General features: G+C 36.2%; 1 protein-coding gene across 1 annotated transcript in view; it reads right to left on the bottom strand.

Annotated features, from left to right (window-relative positions):
- The window catches only part of LOC124164911 (putative nuclease HARBI1), a 53,313-nt gene extending 38,229 nt beyond the window's left edge, over positions 1 to 15,084 (bottom strand). The window contains exons 1-2 of the mRNA XM_046542140.1: positions 15,005 to 15,084; positions 14,402 to 14,522 (exon numbers count right to left, since the gene is read on the bottom strand). Coding sequence (XP_046398096.1) covers positions 14,402 to 14,522; positions 15,005 to 15,084 — 201 coding nt within the window. The remainder of the gene's footprint in view (positions 1 to 14,401; positions 14,523 to 15,004) is intronic.
- Between the last annotated feature and the right edge of the window lie 203 nt (positions 15,085 to 15,287).

Genomic DNA, 15,287 nt, shown 5'->3' with positions numbered 1-15,287 from the left:
GAAATTCAGAAATCTGGATACATATTTGTGGTCTGCGCAGTGACCCGAAAAGCCAAAGGTAATTCATGTACATGTTATAAATATCTCAATTGACAACTGATGATAATTTTTGCGAAGGAGTTTCCCTTATAGCTGCGCTTGAAATCTTTAATCTTGAGTGTCGTGGCTTCAATATTGCTGATGTCCAAAAAAATTTTAGTGATTAATTATTCCTTAAATCAGTGAAACGAAATACAAAATGTTTGCCGACGTTTCGATATTAAATTATACCTTCATCGAGGCCATGAATAACGGTTAAAATAAATTAATACATGGAGATTTGCACATATTTTGCAATTAATAATCACGATTGATGGTTACCATGATATTTTACCAAGACAGCTCTATCGATAAACAAAACGCAAATAACGTATGTTATGTTCTTGTCTTTTATTTTTCATGTATGTACAGTACCATTTTTTATAGTTGTTATTATGTTATTGCAAAAAATATCATTGAAAAAATGGTTCATCTCTTCATGTATTAATTTATGGTAGCCATTATGCATAGCCCTGATGAAGATATAATATAATATCGAAACGTCGGCAAACATATTACATTTCATTTCACTGACCTGCACTCTCATAAGTAATTAAATACTATATAAATTGAGGTCATAATGAAAAAAATCGATTTATCCCAACAAATTTTCACAGTCTAACGGGGCAATTATTGAGCATACGTTTTTGAACGTAGTTTGAACAAGGGATAATTGGGATTTTCCCTCGCACATTTACATAGCCTAGTAACAAGTCTATTAAAATTTCACGTATTGCCTTATTAGGAATAAATTGGTATTTTCATAATGAATTATAGCGATGTATTTTCCTAAGAAACCTTATTTCACTCGCGCGCTGACCCACTTGCACATATTCGCTCCTCCATATGCCCATTACCAGACTGTCACTGACCAAACGCTCCATCCTTTTCCGCCTCTCATCCCTCATAAATTCTCTTCCAGACCACATTCACCCGTTCTGTCTTCCTAGCCACACTTTTGCAATCCGCACAATTTCCTATCTGAATAGAATCTCTTAATGCCAATATGTTTGCATTTAATGCATTGTCATTTCTTTAAATTTATTATGTTTAAGTGTGCTTGTACTTTTTAAAATATTTTTTATGATTTGCCACTGTAAACTGGCAAATGTGTGAACAGCTTAATAAATGAGTTAATAAAAGTAATCCGTCAAAGGATTGGCTCTCTTGAACGAGTTTAAAGGCATGTTCTCAGTCATCCAATCACTTTCTCAACGCTTCAAGACGGGGTCATAATTTAATAAGGGAACAAATCGTGAGAGTGAAAATGAGGTAACCGCCTTAATTATGGTGCTTAGAAAGGCTTGCTTTGATGCCATTAAAAGATTTTCGAACGCAAATGAACCTTTGACTAGGTAAAACATGAGTTTTAAGGAGTGTGACCCGATTTGTGATTGGTTTCCTTTAAACAACTAAATGATTTTTTATGAGAACAAGGAATTAGCTTTCATATTATTGTATAATTCAAATTAATTAAATTATTGGTATAACACTCTAGCGAGTATAATACTTTAGTGATATCTTATTTTTGATTAATAGAATTTGTACCAAGTATATTTTATGGTTAAACAGTAATGAGCCGTTCTTCACAATTTACTTGTACAATGTCTTGGTACAATCAAATGATTATACTACAGTAGCTTGCCTTATTTTACTGTTAAACTTAAACACAATGATTTCTGTTAGGCCATTGAAAATTGGGCGAGAAAAACAAACGCTTTGGCATTAAAATATAAAGATCAATATTAAAACATGGGTGAACTAAACGAAATTGCCTCAGCGTTTCTTGCTGTCTCTACACAATCTTCCATTTTTTTCTCCTCTCGCGTTTCCATCATTCATCTCAATTCGGTGACCCTTTCACTTTTCACTTTTCTTAAAAAAAGCTCCAGATTCTTAGCCTCTTCTCAGCCACTCCTTCGCTACAATTTATGCGCCGTATCACCTCCTGCAACTCACACCTTACTCTCTCGGAATACATGCCTTCCTGTCCACTACATCACTGGCTCCTGTTCTTTTATTTTTATTCATTACTCCTCTCATTGTAATGTACATGCCATGAGCATGGACAAGGTAGAAAGTCAATTGGTACACTATATCAGTTGCTACTATTGACGAAGTTTTTCTCTAATATAAGCTTCGCAATGTTAGCAAACCTCTTTCTTTTGTTTCCTGTAAAATACATTTATGGACATACTACCTTCCCCTTGTCAACGCTTCAATATTATCTTTTTATGTCTACCAGAATTTTGGTCCTCTTCACAGTATTCAGCACAAATCTTTTTTCATCTCAAATTCATAATCAAAAAATATTCTTCCAGTAATGCAGTTCATCATCACTGGTCAACAATCCTAGAATTGGTTTGACGCAGCTCTCCACTCAGTCCTCCTATCAGCTAATCTTTTCACACCTACGTATTTCTTCTCTTTCACATCTCTCTTTACTTGTTCCATATATTTTGTTTGAGGTCTTCCTTTTCCATTCTTGCCTTCCACTTGTCCTTCAACGATTGTCTTCATCAGGCCATCATGTCTCAAGATGTGGCCTATAAGGTTGTTCCGTCTTCTTATTAAGGTTTTCATGAGGCTTCTCTTCTCTCCTACCCTTCTTAGGACTTCCTCGTTACTAACTCGGTCGATCCATTTGATTTTCATCATTCTTCTGTAGCACCACATTTCAAAGGCCTCTCTCCTTGCTTTCTCCGCTGCGGTCATACTATGACAATATCAGAGTACTTCACAGCTGGGGATCCGGTTAGAGTGATGCCCAGAATATAGGCTTCAAACCCAGTCGTTCTGGGTTCAAATCCGGGTAGTGGCAGAGGTTTTATCAGAGACTACCCGCGCCCCCTGCTTTAATGCATTTTGTGGGGCCCTTTCAAGAATAAAACGCTGTCCGACAGGATAGGATATAAAGCTGTGGTGCCTTGGCACCCTTCATTAAGAGTAGGCTCATGCCAGAGGTAGGTTTTTCTTTTCCCTTTCCCCCTTGCCCTTTCCCCACGGAATAAAGGCATCTATTGTCGGTAGCCAAATACTATACCAAACTTCTCAGAAGTCATATTCAAATGTCGGCCTTAAGTGTAAAAAGATAAAAAGATAAGGTTTACCCAAATTTTTGTGTTCAAAGTGTTTTTATTCAGATTTAAATGTAAATGGTGGTATGAAGTTCGAATTGTAAGGACTTAAATATGATAGCTCTCCATATTCGAGAAACACATTTACCATGCCCGATGATTTCATTTCCAGGATTTTCTGATGATTCTTTCCTGGTAAATAATTAATTAGTCTTGTAATTAATTTGTGCCTGGTCAATAGGATAACCTCTTATTTTCTTTTATCTATATTTATTTTTTGTGATAATTTAAACTATACAAGGAAACCAGCGTGATATTAGAACAGTAATTAGTACATTGGTAGCAATTTCTTCTGCATTTGGTGTTTCAGAAAGAATCTTCAATACCTCAGGAAGTGGTAGGGGATACAATATACGAGCTTAATTAAACGAGAACTTCGAGCAATGCGATTGCGCAATCTCGCCCATTTTGAGATTAATTGCATCAGACAACTATAATATCCAATTTTCTTTCAACCTCAATTATATAATGTCCGTAATAATCCACTGAATTAAATAAAATGTTAAAAAGGCTCGCATACCCAAGAAAAACCGTTTCCATGGCAGCTGCAAAATGCGTCCAATGTATGGGTTGCCATAGCTCAGTGATTTAGGAGTTACAGCTCCATCTTAATAAACAAAAAATACTTAAATTTGTCTCCTCTTTCACCTCCTGAAGCATAGTTATTTCCTCCTGGAACTCCCTGCATTTTTGTACTACCATTTCATTATTTACTGTTTATTATTTATCTATAACCATAAAAATTTAGTGTCGGCATAGGATCTAATAAATTATAAGTCAAATATATTTTAATAAAGTAAAGGAATCACTTGCCCGAGAATTTAAATTTGATACGAAAAGTTTTGGTAACATGGGATGAGGGTTTGCTCAAGACCCTCTTACGGACCCATTTTCATTTCTTCCTTCCACTACTTGCTTGATATCGTCACTTTCTTTTTCATTTTTTTCCTCCCACTTCACCCAGGGTCCTCCAGAACTCTTTCTCTTCGTCAGAAATCTGTCTACTCCCCGAGGCATCCTTCACAAAATAAATTTATGCTTATTCGCATTCTTGTCGAGGGCTCTCTACGACCCCCGTCTCTCGCAGTTATTGACTCCTTTTAATTAATTTGTTCTCACTCTGGCAACTCTCTCGCATGATTGGCCAGGGGTTCCCCTTTTTGATACTTTCCTCTCGCTAGATAAGAGGTTGCTCGTCTTCAACCTTTCTCAATTCAACATCGTCTTTGTTCTTCCACGCACATCTTATATCCGGTCGGTTTCTCTTCCCCTTCGGATATTTTCCAGCGTCGCAAAATTTCTGAAAACAAATTACCCGAATTATTTTTGAAAGTTCACGGATCATATACTCTCTAAGGTGAAATAATGATTCATCTATTAATCTTCCTCGATTGGGTGGAAAATTTTGAAATCATAACTTGAAATGCTAATGTTTTTTGCGTACCCTTCAGCTTTTTATTCTTTGCTGATTTGTTTCATTTGCTTTTTAGTCTTTGACTCAACCCATGCGTTTTACATCAATAGCGCCTTCTTTTATAGCGGTTCTTGTGTGTCAAATGAAATTGAGGCATTGAATTTACTGTGATTGGAAAAATTTTGATTAAAGCTCCAGGGGATTAATAGAATTTATTCTTATTTTGTCACAAAAATTCGTATACCATGGATAAATGACTAAAATTCGTGGTGGTACTGCCTTTGGTTGGCCTTTGCCTGCTTCTACTTTACTTCCTGTCTTACTATGTTTTACTCTTCTCCTCTACTCTTCAACGCTCCATTGTTGCAATTTTAAAGTGTCGTATTTCCTCATGATTCTTCTGGCTTAAATCGTCTTGAAAGGCTCTCCATGTTTTCCACCAAAAAAGTAATGATATTACTGCCGACGTTTCAAAAACCGAGTTCGTTCCCATATTCACCCTTGAAGAATGTTGTCGATAGCATTGTTATCTACTACCCGGTTGGAAACTCAAGTAACCTTCCAAGCTTCAATGCCTTCAATCAACCTGAGTTTAGTAATGCCATTACTTCCCGATGTATAAAAAATTTCCCCTATAATTAAATGGGACAATCCCTCTACGTTAGCTTAAAGGAAATAAATTTATTGCGGTTACCATTTCAATTGGATTGTTGTTTTAATAAGATATCAATTATATTTTAATAATTTCCAATCCTATGTTTCGCATTTACACCTTTTATAACAGACATATTTATAAGGTCGTCACAAAGCCTCATCGTATTCTAAGCATAATTTATGTTCCTTAAACGCAATTCCACCGTAAAAGATCCAGCTATTTATGTGCAAGGATCTTAATAAGTACTCTGAAAGCCTCATTTAATTTACTAAATATTTCTGATGAATTTTTTACGAGTATATCGATGAAAATGTGGTCGTAATCATTCCCCGCGAATATATCCAAGTATAATTAGAGACGCAGCGCTGGCATACAAAATAATGAATGATATTCTATTCTCGTTATCATGAGTATAATATGAAGGGTTTTAAGGGTTGTAACGTAATAATGTCTCGATTATTATTATTGATATTAATGATTTAACATCTGCAATTGATTGTGACATGTTCCTAATTTAAAGTTACCCTCTTTTGACGTAAAAATAAATTACTATTTTCAATGTTTATTGGTCACATTTCCACTTTTTATTGAATAAGGAGATTAACATCTTTGGATTCGGATGCTATAATTGTTCTTTTGATTCAAAGATCAGAGTCTTTATTATTGGGAAGCAAGATAAAGATTTTGTATCTATTCCTAGATCTTTGAATTTCTGGAAATAATGAATCGGAAATCTTTGATCTGAGACATGAGAGCGGAAAGAATCGAATCAAAGAAGTCTTATAATGGTAGTAGTAAAGGATAACAGCCATTCGTTTCGGATTCGAAAGAGCGCAGTTGGTATAGGTTTTTCTCCGTGTGTTTTTTAAATGAGCGTTTGCTGAAGCTCATTTCAGTGTGCTATTATTTTCAAGCATCTTTAATTTTATGTCAATCCGCTCTCCCGTTATTATAAAGTTTTTCTGCGTTACGCTTTTTCAATGCTATTTTTGCGCCAATCCTTCTAGGGTGGGGTATTTTTTATCTCTCTTTGATAATGCTCGGAATTTGGGTCAAGATCCTTAATCTGAGATTCAGTTGAATAAGCCCGTTTTATGCATATTTCTTTTTAATGGGGCCAGGACTCTGAATGGAAGAGGAAGGAACTTCCTCCTTATCATCCTCGTTGAAAGAAACAGTCCTCTTTATTTCCGTAATCTTTGAGGCATACTGCCGCATTTTTTTAGAAAATCCGCTCTTGGAATACCGATATTTCTAAAAATTAGACTGATAATTGCAGGTTTTTTCTATAATTAAAGCTTGTTCGTACCTTTTTTCCAAAATTCCTTGTTTTGTACTACAACTAAATTTTGTCTCATTGCCAGGAGTGGAATGAATGAAATATTTTATGAATGAACAGAAAAGTGACTGCTTGCTAGACTTACTAGGTGTTGATATAGTAGCAACCAACTCGGCACATTTTCTTCCTCTATTTTATTTTGCTTTATAATTATATACTTATGCCTCGTTTCCTTCGCTAAAAGATTTTTGCTCTGTACCTTTAAATTGTTGTGTTTTTTTATGTATTGCATTAAAATATCGCAAAAACGTTTTTTACGTTAATTTACTAAGTATATATTTTTCAATTACTTTTTAATCAGTATTGAGTATTAGTATTTAATCAATTAATAAAATTAAAAAATTGCTTCGGAAATTTTTTCTTAATATCCTCATTACTGATAAATTTTACAATTTTGATGCATTAGCGGTTCAGATTCAATCAACCTGGACAGCAATTGAATTTTTTGTTCCATTATGATATGGCTCTGGTGCTTTGACTAATAGTAAGGTTTAGAATGACAACTGAAGTGATTTCTTACTCTAACATTTTGTACGTATATAAATTTTGAGCACTAGATATCCGAGATGGTAGCAGGTTATTTTCGACTAGCACGTGTTGAAATAGGCTTTCTCCTTGGGTATTTCATCTGAGGCGACCGCCTCACCTGGCAAATTCTTATTTTTTTATCTCTTCGAAATCGAAGGGGATAAGTTAGGGATACTGCTCTTTGGCATGGTAGACACTCATTTCTTTTTCGTGGTTCTATACTGAATTTTACAGGGCCTTGACTCTCCTTTAAAGTAAATGAATCCGATTTTATTAATTAAAAAAATCTACTTTTCACCAATTTTCACACGTAAACTCTATTACCGCTGATGTAGTAATGCAGTGATTCATGTTTTCCCCGCAATACATTCTCGTGTAAGTAAAGGAAAACTACTTATTTTCTATTATTACGGGGTAATTTTGAAAATTGTCAGCCTAAACTGATAGCTTTCCGTGGCGTTTTTCAGTCTACTCCATCTGGGTTTAACCGCGTCTTACTTTATTCCGCGAATACAGTTTTGCTGGCTTTTCAGCCAGCGTATTCAGGTCGAGTACAAGTTCGGAACACAACTACGTCCTATGTAGGATACATTAACGCCAGTATTAACAGGGAAACTGATTAATTTATTTTCCTCTTTCTTGTAAAACCGTGTTCCATGAAATGTGAAGCGGGTATCCCTCCTGTATGTTCAAATTATTATTTTTGTTACTTCAATGGCCTGCTTGATCAGTTTTGGTATTTTTTAGCTCCTCTCGCAACTGTTTGGGTAATCATTTCGTCATTTTTTTGGAAGTTCAATACGTTACCTCCATCGGCAAGTGAGTAACATCTCACCTCCAGAGAATGCTTTGCTTTCATCTTGCCGTTGTTGCTGCCTCAAGCAATTGACTGATTGACATATAGAGTTTGACATAGAATGTCAAAACCGTGGTTGGTAGTGCAGTTTTCCATTAAATTGAGTAATTACAATTTTTTGTTTATATTTTGTCATGTTATTATCGCATTTCACCAATTAAGGCCAGGAACTGTTTCATAGTCATGACCATTTTTAGTTTATATTTTATCATTTATGTGTCAATTTTCACCAATTAAAGCCAGAAACTATTTCATAGTCATCAAATTCCACGTATTTTTCCGCAGCCACCCCGAGTTTGTGCCGACCAGGGCACGTGGTCTAAAATAAATTAAACAAAATCCAAACGATACATTGTTCCAATGGCAAACCTTCGGAATCAGGGACTGCGCCCATTCTCTTGCCCCTTTTCAGAAGTAGAAGGGTACACAATCCCCCTTAGGAATCGGAAAAGTATCTTTAGCGGAAATGGAGGAAGAGTCGAGCGGTTGGTATGGAGTGAGAAGGCGACTTTTCCCTTGGGGACGCGGATAACAAGGATAAGCGGAGAGATAAGGTCCCTCTCCTCCTCCTTGGCTGACTTCACAGACTTCATTAAAACAAAAAACACGCGATGTGCGAGGAAACGGTGGGATGGGTTGAGCGGAAGGAAGAGAAATACGTGGCCAAGGAAAGATTCTGGGTGTGGGACGACCCGTTAGCGGGAGGATTTGGCTATTTTTTAATGCACAGCCCATTTTTCACACCGTTCTGGACCTTGACACTTTTTTATTTCGGTCGCCACCTCGAAAAAGGGGGCATCTCCTAACTTAATCCCTTCTTTGCTACGTTCCATCTTTCCTAAAATCTAATATCTCTTCCCTCGTAACCCGAAGTTGAGCGGTGTAAATTCTTAGTGAGCAATTTATTTACATCCGGGCACTCACAACATGCCTGATATTTATCCAAATTGAAAATATTTTAATGTTTATTTTTAGTTTATGAAAACATCTTATATGCAGGTCACAAATAGGCAAATGATTTCTCTGAAATAATTCAAGTTGAATATGATATCTTCCTAATATATATTAACGTGAGTGAAAATCAATATCGACAATCAGAATTTCCTCATCTTAGATCGTTACTTGCTTACGCGCTTTAAATCGTCCCGAATCTTCACTCCTTACTAAATATTTTTTCAACAGGTTTTTCAAAATTAAATTGAACCACAAAAATAGTTGTACTTTTGTGTTACGTATCCTCTCGCTCAAAAAAATTGCACAAATTGCAAAACAAAGTCCTGCAGTGAGCATAGAATTTTCCGATTCATTTCACGTTTTCAAGGCTAATTTAAAAAAAATAAATATTACTATACTTATTCTTTGTTGAGATTGCGTTTTTTTATATTTAAATATTTTTCCAATTTGTTAATGGTTTCAATTTATTTTACAACACTGAAAACTGAACGTGTACACATGTACAAACATTACAAAGTTATGGAAAATGAAGCTAGGAACAGTACACATTTTATAGATAACGAAAATTAAAAACTGATCTGTATCATACTTGTTTATTTGTAATAGTTATATTTTTTGCATTAACGCTGCTTTTCACTGTTTATTTTAATGGCATGTTTGCATTCATCTAAAATATTTTTCCTTCAAACCTCAAGGACACTGAACCATTAAGCTGCAACACCAACTTTTATGCCTACAAAAGTTTGCAATGGCGTCTCTCATCTATTTGCTTATTCATTCAAGTTTAATTTTTTGTTTTTTCTATTCATGCCATTCATTTACCTCAGGTGTTTTGTGTTTTTTATCCTCCCAGAATTACTTTCTGTCACCTTTCCAACTGCGTTTCTACTCCGAGTTGAGCGCCTGAGTTGAGTGAATAATTCCCATTTCAAAAGAGACATGTTTTTTTTTTCTTCCGTGAAAAGCGAGCAACTCTCTCCCAACTTTTTATTGCGTGCGCTCAATATTTTTTATCTTCTCTCTTTCTCTTCACTCTGCGTTTGTTATCTCAGTTTTCCCTATCGTTGGCGCAAAAGGCAAGTGTTCCAATTGGATGCACACTCTTGTGACGCTTTTTTTGTGTCACCTTCTCAGATTTTCTCTCCGCAATCTACATTTTTACCTCGCAGATAAAGTTTTGCATAAATTTGTGGCATTTACTTCGGAGCCGCGTGTGAAGCCATCGCTCGTAATCGTGAAATGGCGCGGTCGTTAAACATTTTCAAAGCATCTCATCAAATGAACAGATTCTATGACGTTATTCTTCGCCTCCGTAATTTATTCTAATGTGATGCCTCCATATCTCATCGAGAATGATGATATTGTGAGGGTGAGTGATTATTTTATACATTTATACTCATATATGATGACAAATATATTACATGATGAACCATAATAGAACGTATCGTACTCCAGTACTGCCTCATGGAAGCTATTTATTTTAAATTTTGCATATTTGCCTTGGTCCGAAAATTTGGTTTATACTGCGATTCTGTACCTAATTCTATTTATTTTTTGCTCACGGTGGGAGTTTTCTACAAATGTTTTTAACATTTTATTCCGATATGATAATAAATAGCAATTCATATGATAAAATTATATGTGATATTTATATGATAAAAGAAAACAAATTTATGCTAGAGAGACAAAAAAATAGTTAGGCCACGCCTATATCAGAGAAACTCTTTATGCTTAATTGTTTTTAAATATATATACATTACCAGAGCCTTGGTAGTATTTTATTGAAATTCCACAATATAAGTTACTGAATTCAAGCCATGAAAAATGGAAATTTTGGAAAGGATATGGTTCTCTGAAGTTACCTTAGTAAGAAAAAATTGCCATTCGCCTTCAGTGCTAAATTTCTATTCCAAATTCTTTCCTATTCCTAGTCCTTAATGGGATTATTATTTATTAGATTCAAATTATATGGATAAATTTACAACCTTACTGTACCAGATATCACCACAGATGTTATAACTGATGCCTGAATAAGACGCCATAATCATATTCAATTAGTAATGAATCTACTTGCAAAATAACATTTTCTCCTTGTACCCAGATGGTTTTCGGGGAAATTGTTTTGATTCTGAGCGTAAAGAAGTGTAATAAAAATGGATAGAATGATAATAAATCAATCACATACACTCTAAAGAAACTTCGGAGGTGATTATGTCATGAGCGGTTGGAATGATATACCTAACATTAAATCAAATCTACAGTAGAGAAACAAGTAATCACGTGGTGCGCTGTTGATAGTATGATTTCAATTGTTGGATGTGCCTTGCTGTGTTTTCAGGGATGGTAATTGAATTCACAGGGGAACAATTAATGCCAGAAAGACTTGCAATGATATAACAATCAATCAAATGCAGTCTGGAGGAACCAAAGTAATCGCATGAGGCGTTGTTATTCCAGCCGTTTCTCCTCCTGACCGCCGCCAGGCAATAAAATCCTCGCCCATAAATTTCGCGGAATCGTTTCCGCTGCCAACGACTTGGCCTGCGCCATAACCTTGACACGCGCTCCAAATACGGGAAGCGGCGCACGGCAACGAAGCACATGACCCGGTGTGTAGGACCATGCGAGCGTTCGGCGCCCACTCCGTGCAACGCTGCAAAAGCGGAGATAACTCCACCGTGACCCCATTTCCCAGCATCCTCTTGTGCTGTGCTCCTTCCCTTCGACCACCGCCTCTTCTGCGCCAACCACCTGGAACCACAAACTACCGTAGCTCCATGAGAAGGAGGGAAGGTCATCCACAACCACCCTCTTTTGAGGATGCTGAGCACATTACACAGTTTCCCTGGATGTGTGACAAATTGGTTGTTTTTTAAGGTGGCTGTAGGTTTTTTGTAGCGTACAGTGTGTTGGGTAAAGTAGCTCACTTGATTTATTTTCTGACAATAATTGTAATAAAATGGAAAATGTGCTATTCGCTGTTTTAGTTTGTATTCAATTATGTTTATTATAAGACCTTAGGGAGCGTATAATAAATCTGTTCTAAGTTCAAGTGGAAGAAAATGTAAGATTTTTATTAGAGAATGTAAGCTTTAGCATTTTTGTTCATAAAAATTAAATAAAGTAGAAGATAAGAAGCGCCAAACACCTGGAAGCACAAGCGGTACCATGAGAAGCAGGGAATGGTCATCCACATCACTCCCACTTTTGAGAATGTTGAACACCCTACCACACTGTTTCCCTGACTGTGTGACAAATGATTTCGTTTTTCAGGTGGCTTGAGGCTTTTTTATCGTAAGTCTTAGTGGGAAATATTGCTCACCTGTTTTATTTTTTTGATAACTTGGATCTTTCGTGGAACGTGGTTTGGATCTCCTTACACGAAATAGTTTACACATCTTGGACAGCCATACCTTGAATATAATGGCTGAAATCTTTTGAAAGTGTTACCAATAAATAGAAGCTATCGTGACATTTCCATAATGCATTACTTAGTATTCAGCATGGAAATATATTTATGAACAAACTCAATAGAATAATATCATCTGATGATATTATTCTACTGAGTTTTGCTACAACTTCAGTGTAACAACAGTTCAGCAGCCATCGATCCTTGGTGGTTCCTTTGTTTCCTCTCTTCGAATTAATCTCACTCTAGACGGCTCGTAGACAGATCAATTCCACTTGGCTTCGTGCAGGGAGGCCGTCGTGAGGGTATCAATGAATTCTTCTCCGCCTGGCGCTGTGAATCGCCAATATCGGCGACTCGGCGAAAAAAAATATTTTCCCCTTCTCTTCATTCTCTCTCTCTACTCCATTTTGATCTTAAACTAAAACGTATCATTTAGGGGATTAATCTTGGGACTCCTCCTCAAGACTATAAAGAATTTAAAATAATGGTGTTGCTAAATCTCACGCGGGAGAGTGAGGGGTTCTAACAAGTATCACGTAATTCTTGTCCGCAAGAAACAGTGTAAAATTGCGATCTCTGTAATCTTAAACACCAGTCTGAACTAATCTTAGATAAAAATAACTGAACAAATTGTATACTTTATAAATCCAACGCAATAAGGCGTAGATCAACGTATTTACGCTGAAAATTAGCATTTTGAACAATCTCACATGAGATTTGAGGTAGGGAGTCGAACCAAATCTCACGATATCTCACTTAGGGTTAACAGGAGGATGAAGAAGTAAAGCATCATAGTATGTATCATTCTTAGCGATATTCGCTGGGGCTAATACTGTGGGAAATGTAATCACTTGTTTGAAATAAATAGTTGGGCACATGTCCTTTTGAAGTTTATGTATATTCTCTGTGATATCTTTTGCTATTAATATTTCTCCTAAATCTTAGGGAAATATTGGGTACTCCTGAATTTCTTAAAGTCGTCAAGGGTAAATAAACAGTTTTAAATCTCTATTTTTGGATATTAATCCAATCAGCAGATAGAGTTATCAGACTTTAATTTTAGAAATTAGACCTACAATGGCTTTGTTTAACGAGTTCTGCAAAAAATATTAATTTATTTGTATTCTTCAAATTCAGTAGGTAATTTAAAGGTTATCAGCACGAATGTTCATATCAGCAATGTTTGAATAACCTTTCTTTTCCATGGGATAGTGCTGAGTTCTGCTATAATTTTGAAAGCACATCGCCTTACTGCGGTTCATTTCCTACGGAATCCTTCCCATTCTCGTCTCTCGCGCGCAGACTATCGGGCGATCAAGTCCGACGTTCCCTTGGAGACAGTTTCGAGTGAACGGCAATGAATTCGCCTCCGTTTGACAGTGCGAATCGCCAATATCGGTGGCCCTGCGAAAACAAACCTTTTTCTTTCCCATTCGTTCTCTTTATACTTCCACGGACTTTTTTACTCCTCCCCGCCCATTCAACCTGTTTCCTTTTCCTATCCATTCATCTCTATTTTTGCGCTGACAATGACGACCTTGCTTTCCCCGAACTTTATTTTATGCCTGTTTGTGCCCTGCCAAAGTTTGCACCTGGGAGGTAACGTAATAAAAGTGACATTGAATCCCGATAACTATAATTCAGGGTAAATGTCTTATTCGCTTGCCATTAAATTTATCACATAAACCTAAGAGAGTATTAATTTTTAATCTCATAATCGCTCGTAATTGGGAGTTTTAAATACAAGCAGAGATCATGCAGGCATGAATTTTTTGCATAAAAAAGTAAAATATAGACCTCATATGAATCATTTATTCCAATAAACCTTATCTCTATTAATCATGTTGTCTAACTATGCATAAGAATCACCAACTAGAGTAAAACGCAATAATTATTTCCTAATATTGAGTTTTTACTATTGCTATGGTCCAATATTACGATGAATGCTTAATTAATAGCATCCTATTAATCACTATTTACCATGTCAGCATTCCCAAAGCTGGTATCCATGGCTCTTCACTAACAAACCTCTTGCTGCTGTACTTGTCTCTTTGCAAAACCTTGCATCTCTATCAGTACAATCATCGTGATGGCTTTCTTCTCCATAAATAAGTTGTCGGTGGCATGCCGGTGATTATTCGTTTCTGCTCTAGAAATCGAGTAATAAAATATTAATGCAAAATAACATGAAATCTATGATACGTTAATTATATTTTCACCCCTTAAGTGCTAGTTTCAATCAGTTAGAGACGACGATGAGAGGTGAAGCTATGTTGCGCATGCTGGTAGAAATATAGGAAGATGACGTTAAAATTATAATGGTATCTCTTAGAAATAGATAGTAAAAGTCCAACGGAACATTAAATGTATCGTATTTGAAGATCGACATTTATTACCAAAGTACGAGTTATGCATTCGATTATATTTTTTCAGCACTGAACAAAAATGAGCTCTACTATGCTATAAATCATGCTACTCGTCTTGGGTAAATATCTATTTTCTAATGCCGTTACCAGAGGATTTTTACCTTCCCTAGATACTCACTTCCGGTTGAGTGAGTCGTAAAGAATTTGTCTCCGTCTGTCGGTGGGAATTACCAATATCGGCTTCTGGGTGAAAACAAACCTTTACCTCTCCAATTCATCTTCTCTCTCTATCTCCACAAAGTTTTTACTCTCGCCCTGCTCCACCGCTTTCCCTTTACCATCCATACATCTCTATCTGCGCGCCGACTTTGATGGCCTTGCTCTATAGCACCTTCTTCTTTTATGCCTTTGTTTACCTTCGACCTACGCTTGGTTGTTTACTTTCTACCCACTTGGTTCCTGCGTATAGATCGATAGAAATTGCCATGGAAAATATCTGGGTTCTTGAGTTTTAGATTAAAATCAAGAAGTCACAAATACCCTCTAAT

This window comes from Ischnura elegans, chromosome 9 (genome assembly GCF_921293095.1).
Source record: "Ischnura elegans chromosome 9, ioIscEleg1.1, whole genome shotgun sequence".
NCBI classification, from domain to species: domain Eukaryota; kingdom Metazoa; phylum Arthropoda; class Insecta; order Odonata; family Coenagrionidae; genus Ischnura; species Ischnura elegans.
The sequence above is the reverse complement of the archived record's forward strand: the minus strand, read 5'-3'. Positions and strand labels throughout refer to the sequence as shown.